The sequence below is a fragment of the Lactuca sativa genome, chromosome 4 (genome assembly GCF_002870075.4).
Source record: "Lactuca sativa cultivar Salinas chromosome 4, Lsat_Salinas_v11, whole genome shotgun sequence".
NCBI lineage: Eukaryota > Viridiplantae > Streptophyta > Magnoliopsida > Asterales > Asteraceae > Lactuca > Lactuca sativa.
Genome location: NC_056626.2, coordinates 373,755,362 through 373,770,292, shown reverse-complemented (window position 1 = coordinate 373,770,292; position 14,931 = coordinate 373,755,362). Strand labels below are relative to the sequence as shown.

At 34.3% G+C, this 14,931-nt stretch overlaps 1 protein-coding gene and 1 pseudogene across 1 annotated transcript; both read left to right on the top strand.

Moving 5' to 3' along the window:
* Window positions 1-9,899: 9,899 nt before the first annotated feature.
* On the top strand, window positions 9,900-11,417 carry LOC111893720 (BTB/POZ domain-containing protein At5g41330-like; annotated as a pseudogene).
* Window positions 11,418-11,486: 69 nt separating this feature from the next.
* On the top strand, window positions 11,487-13,109 carry LOC111893855 (chorismate mutase 1, chloroplastic). The gene is made up of 6 exons (XM_023889941.3): window positions 11,487-11,721; window positions 11,899-12,121; window positions 12,218-12,304; window positions 12,394-12,537; window positions 12,628-12,720; window positions 12,797-13,109. Exons 1-6 carry the CDS (start codon window positions 11,537-11,539, stop codon window positions 13,031-13,033), a joined length of 969 nt encoding a protein of 322 aa, XP_023745709.1. The 5' UTR covers window positions 11,487-11,536; the 3' UTR covers window positions 13,034-13,109.
* The last annotated feature ends 1,822 nt before the right edge of the window (window positions 13,110-14,931 follow it).

Below are 14,931 nucleotides of genomic sequence, written 5' to 3'. Positions count from 1 at the left end.
GTCACAAACTTGAAAGGCACAATTAGGATTTAAACATGCCATTGAAAAGTTCAATGAATCTCAACGGATCTAGGAATTTCAATCTGTTTAAAACCTAATGATCAGTTTCGTTTTTCATGGTGGAAATTGGTAAATCGTCATTTACCTACCTTCAAATATTTTGCATTCGGATTACAGCATCCCTCTTTCGAATTATAAAATATTGTGTTGGGTCCTAGCCTTAATATTTCATTTCGGTGTTATATTAAGGAGTTAAGTCAACTAACTTGAATTTCTTCCATTATAGATGTCTAGTTTAGACAACTATGGTCTCCCCAAATCTTTTGGAACAAGTTTTCCTCTTGAAGATGATGTTTCACGATTGGATCGTGGAGGTGGAAATCATACTTCACTTCCTCTACCTCCTCTGATTATTCTCCCTAACCCACAAGTTCAAAGACTTGAAAAGTTCAAGCTCGCTCAAGCCCTATTGTATAACAAACACAAGGATGGAAAGTCTGTGTGTGCACATGTCTCTAATATTAAGTCATACATTGACAGGCTGCGAATGTTGGGTGTTGTGTTCCTAAGGAAGTTGGTTATTGACTGGGTTCTTCAGTCACTTCCTGAGTCATATAGTGAGTTTGTTAAAGACTACTGTGTGACAAATCACGACATGACCCTTATTGATCTTACTTATTTGCTGATTGCTGCTAAATCAACAATGATTTGGCGCAATGGTCAAGAAAATTTGACTGGAAGATCTACCTCTCAAGCTGACATGGTCAATGACATGGATATCCCATAAATGATTCCTTCTCCTAAAGGAAAGGAGTTGGCCATGATCAAAAGTTTTGATCATAAGGGAAAGGCCAAATCTGAGATTGTTCCATATGTCATTCCCAATGAGCCTGTTTGTTTCTATTGCCAAGGAAAGGGACATTGGAATCGAAGTTGCACTGACTACCTGACAACTTTAGTCAGATTGTATGGTTCTGCTTCATGTAAGTCCACTATCTAACTCTATTAAGTTCCTAATTGTTGATTCTTAATACATGATGTGACAAGGTTGCATTTTGATGTTTTGTAGGATCATGCAAAAGGAAGGAAGCTTAAAGGAAGAGTATGTTGAATCTGGTTGCGAAGATGGATTTCAATCACATGGTTCAATGATCGGATTTTTGAGCTGTTGCTTAAGAGTTGTGATAGATTGCTTAGAAATTTGTAATAACATACTTTTCATTTGTAATTGCATTGTAAGGAAAAGTTTTTCGCATTTTATAAATAAATAAAATTTTATTTTATTTTATTATATCTCCTTGCAATGGAATTTGTGAAAATTGACGTTTGTATGTTTCTATTTTAGCAATATGAATTTGATTCTTTCATTTGTGGTGGTGTCAAAATTTACCAAATAAGGAAAGATTCTCATCACCTAAGTTTCAGTTGGATAGAAACTTGGAATCATGTAACTTGTAGTGTGTGATGAATGAGAACCCTCATCTTTCGTAAATTAAGACTAATTCCTAGTTCACATGTGTATGTGAGTCAAGTGAAGGACTAGGGGATCGGGTACACTGGGTGTGCGCTAGTCAGGTCCACCTCAAAGAACGATAAGACTATTTGTCATGATTTACTAAAGTTTGGTAAATATGGTTATGCTTACAAGTTCAAGTATAATTCTGAACATTAAACAAGTTTCAATGTATGACAGAACGAATAAGAAGAATCAAATTAGCTAGAAAGATAAAAGTTTCTCCAATCTGAAAAGATGGGAGAGTACTTTAGTATCATGGTTCAATTGATCCTCTAAGGTCATCTTAGTGCATTTTCTATGACTAAGAAGAGGAATCGTGAATTGTTGGAATGGTTAAATCAAAAAGTTGAATCATACTTTGTTCCAAATCAAGTATTAGTATCATACTTCAAGATTGAGTCTTCAGTGACATAATCTTAAGAAAGGTTTATAAAACTTATCAAATGTAGAGTAAAATGTTTTCTACTCTTTTACATTTGAAATCGGTAAGTTGTGATGTTTTGGAAAAAACAAAGATCAACTAAGGCCAATTATGTGAAGTGTTAGTCTTGATTAGAATCCGCACTAACTCTTGAATATTTGTTTGTCAAGGAATGGTTCTTAACAAGAGGGTCTTATATGTCAAAAGGTCAGTGGGAGTCTTAAAGATCTTAACAAGTTTCAAGAACTAATCAAGAATAAAACCTATTGTTAATCACTAGCACACAACTTGAGGTTGTAACCTATAGTGTCGACATATTCTTGTTTCAATGCCCATTCTAGTTAAAATTGACTATGCATGTGAGTTCTGAGAGTTCTCAATTGGTTACATAACAACCTAGAAGCAATGGTAGGCCCTTGTGCTGCCAAGTGGCAAAAAAATAAGATTGAACAAGATCAGTGCATAGGGTTTGGATTTGTCACTTTCATTTTCTTGTGATTATGGTTTTGACAAATTCACATGGATAGGAACACATACACCATAAAATCTAAGTGCCATAAGGTTTCTCTCCACTTCATGAAAATGATTGTGAGGAAACGCTTTCACTAAGTAGATTCTAAGGAGATAGCAATTATGGTACTTGCATTCTCAAATTCGATTATGATTACGATCCCTCTTTATAGTTCGAATTGTAAGAAATGGCAAAAGTTCTAAACATTTGAGACTTATTGTTATAAGTTCTAAAATTGTTTAGACACACATGTGAAATATCTAAGGAAAGGTGTATGAGTTTGAGAAGCTTAGATAAAGTCTTATCGAATCATCTCGTATCAGAAATCTAAACTTTGGAAAGGAAGTCAGTAAGTATTGATTTCTAGAAGTCTAACTAAATTCTGAAAACATGTCAAAGCTAGTGGAAGCATAAGTGTTATGTTAGTAAGATAATAATTATTATTTTAGTGGGAGCATAATTATTATGGTACATGTTGCAAGTTAGCAATGTTAATTATAGAAAAAAAAAAGTTTTAATCTACAAAGATGCAGGATTTGAAAAGTTGTTTTGCTATAATTAAGGGAGAGGGATTCATACTTCAATTCATTTCAAATCTAAAGGCTTAGATTGTGAGATTTTAATCAAATTTATTCATACTTCAAGATTGTATTAATTGTGTATTCAAAATTCGATTATGATTACGACATCCCTCTTCATAATTCGAATTATGAGAACATGGCAAATAGAAATATTGTAGCAAAATGTTGGTCAAGTATCATGTCTTTATGTTAGACATCATGAATCGTGTCCAATATGCTTCAGATATAGGATCGATTACATGTACTATAATATTTATTTGTTCTAAATTTTCCAAATGCCTAGAGCATTAAGAGGGAAAAAGGATTAGAACCGGATATAACTGAAGTGGCCAAACAACTGTTAAGGGCAATCTAAGGTTCGCTAAGGATTGGTCGTTTGTAGTTGGAAGTATAAAAAAGGATGGACCATATTGACATATTCTGAAAAGATGCAACTCTTGTTCAGAAGTGATAGTCAAAATGGGAATATGGAAATATTTCCATAAGTGGAAGCTATTCTTTAAATCTGTGTAAGATTAGAAAACTTAATGCAAGAAGGATGTTCAAAGGAATGTACTTTGCATTTGAGACTTCGTTTCCATGGAATTGCTCTCCGTTGGAATGCTTTGTAATGTCTGTTGCCAAGTCTCTATGAAATTTGTGCATAGTCATTACAAGAGGATCATTGCATATAAGTTTAGAATCTAACATATTATAGTAAATGACAAGAGTTTAGTAATCTTACATTTACGGTAAGGATTTGGAATTGTGAAATGAGCATCATTGAAATGTTGTCAATTGATCTATTTCACAAAGTAAGGATCATAGATAAACATAGTGTGCATGCTTGGAGCATGGGACATCTATTGTTTTAATTCAAGTATTAAGTTGATTATTTGAAACATTATATAATGAATAATGAGTAATCAATATGGCACTCAAAAGTTTTGGGGCCATATAGGATTAGTATTATTCTTGTGTTTCACTTTGCATGTTTTGACTTCTCGAATAACTATGTTATTCAAACCATCCACAGTCGATCATACTTTGGAAGTAGCTATTGAGGCAAGACTGTCATGAATGGGTTTGTAGTTTGTCTAGGTGTTTTAGACATAGTTGTAGTGTTCATGAGTACTCCTGGAATAAGATTCGAGTATTGGATTCAACTTACGTCATCTGAATCACTTCATGTATTTTACCACGAGTGATTGTGAGACGATAATATCTTATATTATTGAAACCAAGACATGTGAGTTGTAGTTTACACGTCGGTTGCACATTCAGTAACTTGGTGTTATAAAACATATTGTTATGTGTAATTTGATGAGTAAGTACAAGCAAGCATTTGAGTCGAAGTTTATCCATTCCCTTTTACCCAATGAGGGATAAAAGCGATATCTGTGGGCTCCTCGATGATTTAATGATGACACCCCTAAGTGCTTGGCCAAGCCTGGACTGATTTGGTTTGTTCAATTAGTCGGTCTTCATAAATCGGAAATCAGGAAACAACATATGGGCAAAGAGAATGATTATAATCCATGTCTCACTCCATATGATATCTAGAATGGAGGAATATATGATCCCTTATCTAATGGACGCGTCATTGACCAGGTCAGAGTTCGACAACGACTTTTAAGAGCTACAATTGCTAGTCAGGTTGTAGATTCATACTTGCAATAACAGTTATTAGACTTATCCAAGTGGGAGACTGTTGGATTAGGTGTATAAGCCCATAACTATAATTGGTACGTACTTGACCCGAGAGTAGCATGGTTTATTTGGGTTGCATATCACCAGGAAAATTTGATAGGATGGACTTTTGAGAAGAGGTTATTTATGATTTGTTAATATATTATAAGTTCTAATATATTAATATGAAATCATATTATTTAATTAGTATTGATCAAGAATTAATTTTGTGATCAAAAGAGACTAATTAAATATAACGGGTTGATTTGGTAAATCATCCATTCTTATGGTGTAGGCCAATGATCCATGATTCCTTAGGTTGGGCTAAACCTATGTGACAACCCATGGATGATCCATGGAGGTTTAAACCTATGGAGCCTAAGGAATATGGAAGGTCACACACATTAGGGTTTACATGGTGTAACCCTAATCTTGCCGCACTATATAAGAAGCCCCTTTGTATCCAAAATGACACACTAGTGTTCTTGGAGGTCATTGAGCCAATTTTGGTGTTAGGATATTCTCTCAAAAGTCATCATTTGTCCTAGGTGTGTTGTGATTCCATTTGAGGCATTCATACTATTGATGATAAGTTCTAAAAAGGCCAAACACAACAAGTTCTACAAGCTACATAAATAGGTAAACTCCTAACTAGTATTTCATGTTGTTTATGACATTTGTATGCTAGTTGTAGGATTAATGCTTTGGAAACAATGTTGCATATATAATTAGAGAAAACATAGATCCAAAGCATTTAGGGTTGTATGTGCACCATAGGATGTTGTAGTATACTAAAACCCAACAGTTAGATCTTGAGTTTTGTCCCATAAACTTCTTGTTCTTATTTGTTGAGATGATGAGATCTCAAAAAGTTTGCAACTTTATGAATCTCAAGGGCATTTGGTATAGTTTGTGACTTGGATCTGGAGTTTGGTTGAGTTTTCAATCCATGAATGGGATTTAGGTCATAAAACCCTCACTTTGACCTAATATGGATTCAAGACATGCATGTCTATAAAGCATCAACTTTTAGGTTAGTTTTGGTGCTATAAACACTACTGGAGAAGATAGACTTCAGATTTAAAGGAATAAATGCTTAACGGTTAAGTTCATGCCTTATGGATCCTAGGGTTTGAGTTTTGGTCCTTAGGGGCAAAGTTAGAAACTTTATCCCTCTAGATCATGTTTTGAGTGAGTTCTGAGCTTTGTAGCTCGAGAGGTTGAAGAAAACAGCTTAATCAATTAAGTTGTTTGGAACCCTGTTTCCACAACATGGTGTCAGGTCACCACGCTGTGGTGACTGGGGGTCAGATCGTCTGTTTTCTCCTTTAGGGACCACGACATGGTGAAGGACCACCACGACGTGGCAAGTCAATGTTAGCTGCTTTTTGACTTTTGACTTTTTGGCCAAGTTTGACCTGAGGGTATTTTGGGTATTTTGAAATGTATTTGAGATTGGTCACTATTTGATGAATAGGTGACAGGTAGAGCTGATATTTGGAGCCGAGACCTATTTAGCTATTAGTTCCGACTGAGAGGTGGGTCTCCTCACTGTACTTACAGGTCAAAGGCATCAATGTCGGCCCATCAGATTATGTTATAGTATGCTAGCTGTCTTTGTGGCTCTTTCATGTATTTTATGTTTTTATATGTATACCGGGTGACGCCCGATGCCAGGCATGGCCTGATGAGTGTGTTGGGCGGGGCCTATCGCATGTTATTGACAAATTTGTTCCGGGCGGGTACCGATACTTGTCGGGCAAGGCCCATTGTATGTATGGTATGAGGTGTTTTGAGGAACTCACTAAGATTTGTGCTTACGTTTTTTAGTTTATGTTTCAGGTACTTCCTATTTGAAGGGGAAGAGCTCGGGATGATCGCATTGCCGATTTATTGATTATGATGTACTTTTGGAATGTTTATTGATACACACTGAATACTTCATGCTTTTGACAAACATATTTGGTTGATGGATTATTCAGCATAAAAAGAAAATTTTTGGTTGTGACTACTTCTGAGTTTTGGTTTGGAACGTTAAATATTGATTATGACATCCTTACATATTTTATTTGAGGCAATCTTGTTCTCAAAAGATTTTTATATACTGAGATTTTTCGCAAATGAAGTATCATGATTTTTAAAGCGTAAAGAAAGTTCTTTTTGGTTTTGAAAATTAGAGAATGTCACAAGAAGAGGATAATCGACACCCGATTTACAGGCTCCGGAACCACTAGTTGACACCCTGCACCCTCCTTCCATCACTGGTTCTGATTCCAACACTCAAATAAACTAACGATAATAAGCGGGTTGATTCCTCCCATATAAATCATCGAGTCCCGAAACCCGATTGAAGCATCAACATCTGGAAATCTAATTGAAAGCATTAGGCATTAGTAACAAAGTAAGGGATGTTCTCTTTCGTCTTCGGTATGCTGGAAACTCAATTAAAGCATCAAATTCAGAAACCATCTATTTTTGGGATTTTTCATGATTCAATTCCAGTGGGGGTCAATTTTGGATTTTGTTTATGGATCATTTTTGGTGGGATCCAACATATATGAAATTAAGAATGAGAACTTACTAGTCTCCATACACAGGTTAGCAACATCATTCAAGTTTTTTACCTTACTCATAGTTCTAATAGTAAGTTCGGGAACATCAGACTCTTCTTTCATATCAAGAGCTTTGAAACTCTTCATTCAATCAGTATTCATATCTCAAACTATATATCACATTACACATACACCAAAGTTCACAGATTAATCGAAGGAATAATCGAATTTCCCAAAGTGAGCAACCAAAATGAGGGTTTCTCCGGCAATCTTGATGATAATGCAATATAGAGTGAAGTGTGGGAAATATTGGTGTTTAGACTTTAGAGAAACTGAGCTATCAGATTTGATTTTCCTGGAAGGTGTGATGTTAATTAGAAAAGAGGATGATCAAAGCAACCAACACAAAGAAAATGAAAGTGAGAGCAACATCTCGTGGTGTCGTTCGAGCTTCAAAGAGGGGTAAAAGAAATTATAAAAGAAAATGAACTTTTATAATTTTTAAAAATATTTTAATATTTTTTTAATCTAGAAATGATAAATAAACAAAAGTAAATTAAAAAAGAATTTATTAAGGGCAAAATAATATTTTTATGTCCGTAGGGATGAAGTGTGAAACTTTTAATGACATGAACGACGGTCCGAGTTAATTTTTGAAAATATAGATTATACATGCTTTTTGGCACCTGCACGAGAAACGATTCGTGTAATTTACCATTGAATTTTCTTTATAGAATCATAACTTATGTGATTAAAACTTATAAACTACAAGGTAAAGTTTTTTCGATATCATTTGATTATGCATTGAATAACAACGTTGAAGGTGTAAAAAAAACTGTCAAGCAAATGCTTTGAAGGTGAAAAAAAACTGTCAAGCAAATGCTTTGTGATATTTTTATTATATTAACGTTTGATATCATAAATATATTAAGTTTTGTGTCGATGTGAATGCCTTTTTCTTAGGTCCGAACTGAGATGTACCTACTCGATGGAACTGCACGTGTAACATGTTTGAATGTGGTTTACGTCAAAAAGATACTTTAAAATATTTCATGACAACCTTGTGAAACGTAATCGAGTTATGCCTTATCCAAAATCGAGTTGACATACTCTCAAACTTAATTGTTTCCAAAAATGCTTGGAGTTTTAAAAAGCTTTTGAGTCACAAATTTATTATCCTCCAAGTCGTTTAACTTTAAATCAAATATTTTTAATGTGTTTGAAAAAAAATGAGATTGAAATGTGGAGTGACATGTTTGAAAATGGTGAAACCAATGAAGGGCAAGTTTATGAAATATTCCGAAAGTATCCTTCCCATTATAAATTGTGTCGCGGTTTTGAACATGACTATAAATGTTGGCTGGGTTGATTATAACATTTCTTATTCTAATGATTTGGGTTTATTAGAAAAATATTAAGATTATGATTCAAAAGAAATATCAAATTTTAACAAAGTTTTTCAAAATTTGTCTGATGTTTTATTTAACAAAATACGATTCAACAAACATTCATGATATGATGTAAAATTTAGGGACATCTGGATCTGCTTTTCATGATAATAGCTAAACAATTTGACTCTATAATACTTTCAGAAACGAAAATATCAAACGAGTTCGGTCTAGCACTCCTAGTAGCCAGCTCGAAAGGTATATTGGATCCGACTTTTTGGCACATATAAATATAGAGTTTGAGAATTTGGATATTTTGCCTGTGTGGAAAAATACGGAATCCCAATTTCCGATTCTAGCCGCTATGGTCCGTAATGGACTAACCGTTCAAACTTCTACAATAGCTTTGGAATTTGTTTTTCCTGATAGTGGCCATGTTATATAATCTAAAAGAACAAAACTTACCACTTTGCCGGTGGAAGTATGCATATGCTTCAAAGACTACTTAGCTGGCGTTGAATGAATATAAAATGTTTCACCACTTACAGACGAGTTGTTGAGGGTTAAACGAGAAATAGTGATGGGAATATAAATACCATTTATCTTATAAAAACTTGCATATGAATCAAAATTACGCGACATGAAGGAGGATGACTAAATCCAAACAATAAAATGACGACTAATCAAAACAAAAAACCACTATGTTTAATGTTTTCATGTTTGAATAGGTATTATTTTAATGTTTTATTTATATTTATGAAAAAAAAGCCTTATGCCTCGTGTAGTAATGCTTTCGGAGTTTATTCACTGCCACATTAATTTTTTTATTGACAAAACTTCAAAAATGTTCCTGTGGTTTCCGAAAATATCAAGTTTAGTCCCTAAGTTTAAAAAACCTCACAGATGGTCCCTGTGGTTTCAAAACTTTTAACAAATGGTCCTTCCACCTAACTCCGTCAGCTTTCTACCGTTAAGTGATGGGCATTTTCGTCATTTCAATACACAAGGACCATTTATGAGGTTTTCTCTCTCTCTCTCTCTCTCTCTCTATATATATATATATATATATATATATATAATTATTTAATTAAAGGGCCTCTCTCTCTCACACACACACACACACACACTTTTCTAAAAATTCTTTTCTTCTTCACCTACACAAGCAAACCCTAAATTCTCTAAGATCTCCAGCAAAATACAAAAACCTAAACCCTAATTCTGCCATACATAAACATTGAAACCCAAAGCCAAATATTGCAAAAATGCAATGCCTAAGCACTAATTCCTTCTGTTTCAACTCTTCTTTATGTGATTGTCATCCTGGGTACTTGTACCACGCTACAACCAACATATGCTCCCCTTTCATCGTATCCAGCGCCAACGAGTTCTTAGTGGGTACCAGAGTTGATTATTCGATTAATTTAAACTCTATATTGGTATACGACCTGAATGATAACTCTGTAAACTCGGAAAATATGACCAAATCTGGTTCAATTGTTCAAGCAACTGGAACTTCCCCTGAGCTTTTATTCACTAGTTTTGAGCTTTTATTCACTAGTTTTGAATCAAGTCGTAGGAATTCAAACTCTATGTTGGTATATGACTTGAATAATAGCTTCAAAGTTGTATAAGAAATTGGGCATAATGTAATCTTTGGTGCTGATCATGATTCCGCAATTCCATCAACAAAATTGAATTGGATTCCAAGTCTTAAACTGTTTATGGCTTCTAGGTATCACAGTGGACCATCTGGCGTTTCAGGAAACATCAAGTTTTGGGATATAAGATCCGGGAATCTTGTTTCATAAAAATAAAAGAGAAAGTGGATTGCTTTTCGGATATCACAGTTTATGATACCCTTTCATCTATTTTCAAGATCGGAAAAATTTTGGAGAGGTTTCATACATTGATTTTAGGAACATTTTGTCAGATAATTCTTGGAATTGTCTTGGTGATTCAATAAAAGTGATGAATGTGAAGAAAGAAGGGTATGGTTGTAAGAATGAAAGTCATGGGAATCAAGTTTTTTTTTGCAGTAAAGAAGGTGAATTGGAGCTGTGGTCTGAGGTTTTGATGGGTTCTTTGAGAACTGGTAAAAATGGGAAAGAAGAGAGGGTCTTTAAGAAGAACATGTTGGGTAGGTCGAAGGATTTAGGACAAAATAGGATCACAAATCTAGGGTTTGGTGGAAACAAAATGTTCGTTACTAGGAAAGATCAGCAATTTGTTAAGAGAGAGAGAGAGAGAGAGAGAGAGAGAGAGAGAGAGGCCCTTTAATTAAACAATTATATATATATATATATATATATATATATATATATATATATATATATTTAAATAGAGAAAACCTCATAAATGGTCCCTGTGTATTGAAATGACGAAAATGTCCCTCACTTAACGGTAGAAAACTGACGGAGTTAGGCGGAATGACCATTTGTTAACAGTTTTGAAACCATAGGGACCATCTGTGAGGTTTTTTAAACATAGAGACTAAACTTGATATTTTCGAAAACCACAAGGACCATTTTTAAAGTTTTGTCTTTTTTATTTTTGATGTCTCTTGGGCCAAATACAAAAGCATACGCTTTTTCCGAACCGATTTGGCCTGTTTTTCAATTAAATGGGCTGTGATTACCGAGAGAAGAACAATTACAAACAACAAAACAGAGTGAAAATATTTTCAATTTGGCCTGTTTTTTCCGAACCGGTTTCCCTTAAAACAGTGTCAATTCGATCCGATTTCTATATGCTTGAGTATCTTCCGGTTTAAACCTGCTTGATATCGAACCGGTTTTGACTTGTTTGACTCGATCCCATCCGATTTGGGCACTGCCACTTCTACCACCAACCCCTTTGTTTTTCTTTATATGTGATTCACTTCGTCATTGTTTATTTTTCCATGGAGGCTACGCTACTCAGAATCCCCTTTTCTCCTGCCATCTCCGCTACATCTTTGTCTAAATCTTGTAGACCGATCACTCCATTTCGTCCTCCAATGTGGAAGAACTGGAACTTGCAGATACCCAATTCAGGGGTTTCGAAGAATGGTGTTCAATCCGTTCAAGCATCCGCGACTTCATTTGGGTAAATTATCTTCAATTGGTCTGCAAATTTCTCGGAATTTAATCGATTCGAACTCTTTCATTGGCATTTCTTGTAATTTCGACATAGATTTTTTAGGGTTCTATCCAATCCCACCTCGATCACATTCCAATACTTTTCAGAGAACAATATTTCATATGTTCGTTTGTTTCCTTATAGATCAAAGAATGAAACACGAGTAGACGAGAGTGAAATCTATACTCTTGATGGTATAAGAAGTTCTTTAATTCGACAAGAAGACAGCATTATATTTAGCCTTGTAGAAAGAGCTCAATTTTGCTACAACGAGGATACATATGACCCTAATGCTTTCTTCATGGATGGCTTCAAAGGTTCTTTAGTCGAGTTCATGGTCAAAGAAACCGAAAAAGTCCATGCTCAGGTAATTCAAATTCAAATCCACAATTTCACATTCTGTTACAAAAATTGATGATTTCATCATAAAAGATATCGACTTTTCACCCTTTTCTTATCACAGGTTGGAAGATACAAGAGCCCTGATGAACACCCGTTTTTCCCAAAAGACTTACCTGACCCTATGTTGCCCCCATTGGAATACCCACAGGTAATGATAGTTGGAAAAATGAGTTCTTTTATTAGTTTTATTGGATTGGATTTACATCAGTTTTTTTTTTATTGATATAATAAATATAGGTGTTGCATCCTTGTGCTCAAGATATTAATATTAACCTCAAAATATGGGATATATACTTCAAAGATCTTCTCCCTAGGCTTGTAAAGGAAGGAAATGATGGTAATTGTGGATCAGCAGCAACCTGTGACTCCACCTGCTTGCAGGTATGAATTTTAATTTTTTAAAAAAAATTATTTCAGAAAACGGAGGGCAAATTAGTAAAAAAACAATCTTTACTTCGTGTTAATATGCAGGCCCTGTCTAAACGAATTCACTATGGGAAATTCGTAGCGGAAGCAAAATTCCGAGCTTCACCTTCTGATTATGAAGCTGCGATTAATTCGCAAGTAAGAATCGAATCCGAATGTATTGGTTATTATTTTTTTGGTTTCACAAGGGTATAATGGTAATTTCGAGATGCAGGATAAGAAAAAGCTGATGGATTTATTGACGTATCCGGCTGTGGAAGAAGCAATCAAGAAACGGGTGGAAACAAAAGCGAAGACTTTTGGGCAAGTGGTGACTGTTGGGTTTGGGGAAGATGCGATTGAGCCTGTGTATAAAATAGAACCCAGTTTGGTTGCGGATCTTTATGGGGATTGGATTATGCCATTGACGAAAGAAGTACAGGTTGAGTATTTGTTGAGAAGATTAGATTGAATGATTGAATGAATGTGTATGAATTGTGTTTTTTTTTCAAAGATATATGAAACTTTTTAACACGATTTGGTAGAAATTAGTGGAGGGATTGATGATCGAAGAAATCTCAAACGAGTTTGAATCGAATTTGGATGAATGTCTTTTGGAATTTTTGAAAGTAATCGAATCTAGAAAAGGAATTGGAATATGAGAAGATTTGAATCCCGAGAATTATAATCTATCATGTGTTTGTTTAGCGGGAAATTGGATGGAAGTGATGATAAAAATTTATATAATATTTGAATAATTTTGTTAATTACAAATTTGATTTTTGTGCTTTATTAAAAACAGCTAAAAAACGTCTGGACGATTTTGACTGTAGTGCAAAACCGCCTCCAGAATTAACCGATTAATGTAGAAATTTCAAATTTAATTTAGCAAAAATTTGTTATAGAAATGGAATGTAAAGATGAAAAAAATGTTGTAAGACCAATGTTGTGTAACCAAAGTAGCTATTTGACCAAAACTACTTTATTGCAAAAGTTGTTGCATGGATAAAAATGTATGACTAAAGCAGATGGCTAAAGTATGTATATAAAATTTTGGAAAATAGTTATAACTTCTTTTTGTAATTGCAAACGATTTTTGAAACCGTATTTTTTTTTTCATCCTTATCAGTTTTATGTATTTCTTGAGTCTAAATAGCCAATATAATTCAATTTTTTGAATCAACAAGTTTGTTACTTTATTAACAACTATATTGGAATCAGTGCGCCTTTGGCGCTGTGGTTTTGGAATTAAACTGCACCGCAGTTTTGCATAACAGTTATGTAAGACTTAGACATAACAACAAAATATTTACAACATCAGATTTCTTGCATAAGGACAGTTACATACCAACATAATATTCATAGCAAAAGATTACTTCATTAAGGGTTGCATAGGTACATATTGTTTATTTATAGTAGAACATCACTAAATAGGATAACATATTACTTATAAGGATGCTTGTCTTTAGGGAGTTTCTTGATTTGTTGCTTGAGATTGTTGATAAGGACGTTATATTTTTCCTGCATTTCATAGATGATGTTGGTCATTTTTGCTGTCTCGTAGTGGTTGTCAAGCAGCACATGTTACATAGTGTTTGATCGTCAACGTCGTCACCGTGATTTGTTATGTATAGTCGGATATTTTCGTCAATTGTGAAACTTTCTTCTAACCTCGATTGAGTTGCTTCAAGTATGTCTGCAATTTCTCTAAGGAAGGAACTCGATCATAATCATCAAAGTGTTATTGAAATATGTACTATTCATTTTGATATTTATGATGCGATGTGGTTTAGATTTAGTTTTCAAAGTTACAATTTATATGTGTGGTATATTGTCATTTTGTGCATGTAGATAATGTAAGATGTAGTTATATACTTCCATGTGTGATGTTTTCCTGTTTGTAGCATTGCTTATTGATTACTTACAAAGTAATCGAGAATAGTACGTGGCTTGTTATGCAGTGGGTTGGTAACAAATGTTATAGTAGGTTACAGTTGAAGATTATTATTATATGATGACAACTTTAAGTAAGTAAAAAACAATAATAGTAAATAAAATTTATAAAAACTTATAAACGTGTGGTATATTGTCATTTTGTGCATGTAGATAATATAAGTTGTAGTTATAGACTTCCATGTGTGATGTTTTCCTGTTTTTAGCATTGCTTATTGATTAATTGCAAAGTAATCGAGAATAGTATGTGGCTTGTTATGCAGTGGGTTGGTAACAAAATGCTATAGTAGGCAGTGGCGGACCTTAGTGGTGACCCAAGGGTCCCGGGCCACTGCTCCGACGCCGGCACCCGACACGTAGTGTAAAAAAAAAATTAATGTTTTTTCTATTGGATGCACTGGCTTAAAACACGAGTGA

Excerpts from the sequence above, each read along its gene's own strand:
- LOC111893855 (XM_023889941.3), top strand. The coding sequence starts at position 11,537 with ATGGAGGCTACGCTACTCAGAATCCCCTTTTCTCCTGCCATCTCCGCT. Across the intron at positions 12,305-12,393 it reads CCCCATTGGAATACCCACAG|GTGTTGCATCCTTGTGCTCA; the intron begins GTAATGATAGTT and ends TAATAAATATAG. Across the intron at positions 12,721-12,796 it reads AAGCTGCGATTAATTCGCAA|GATAAGAAAAAGCTGATGGA; the intron begins GTAAGAATCGAA and ends TTCGAGATGCAG.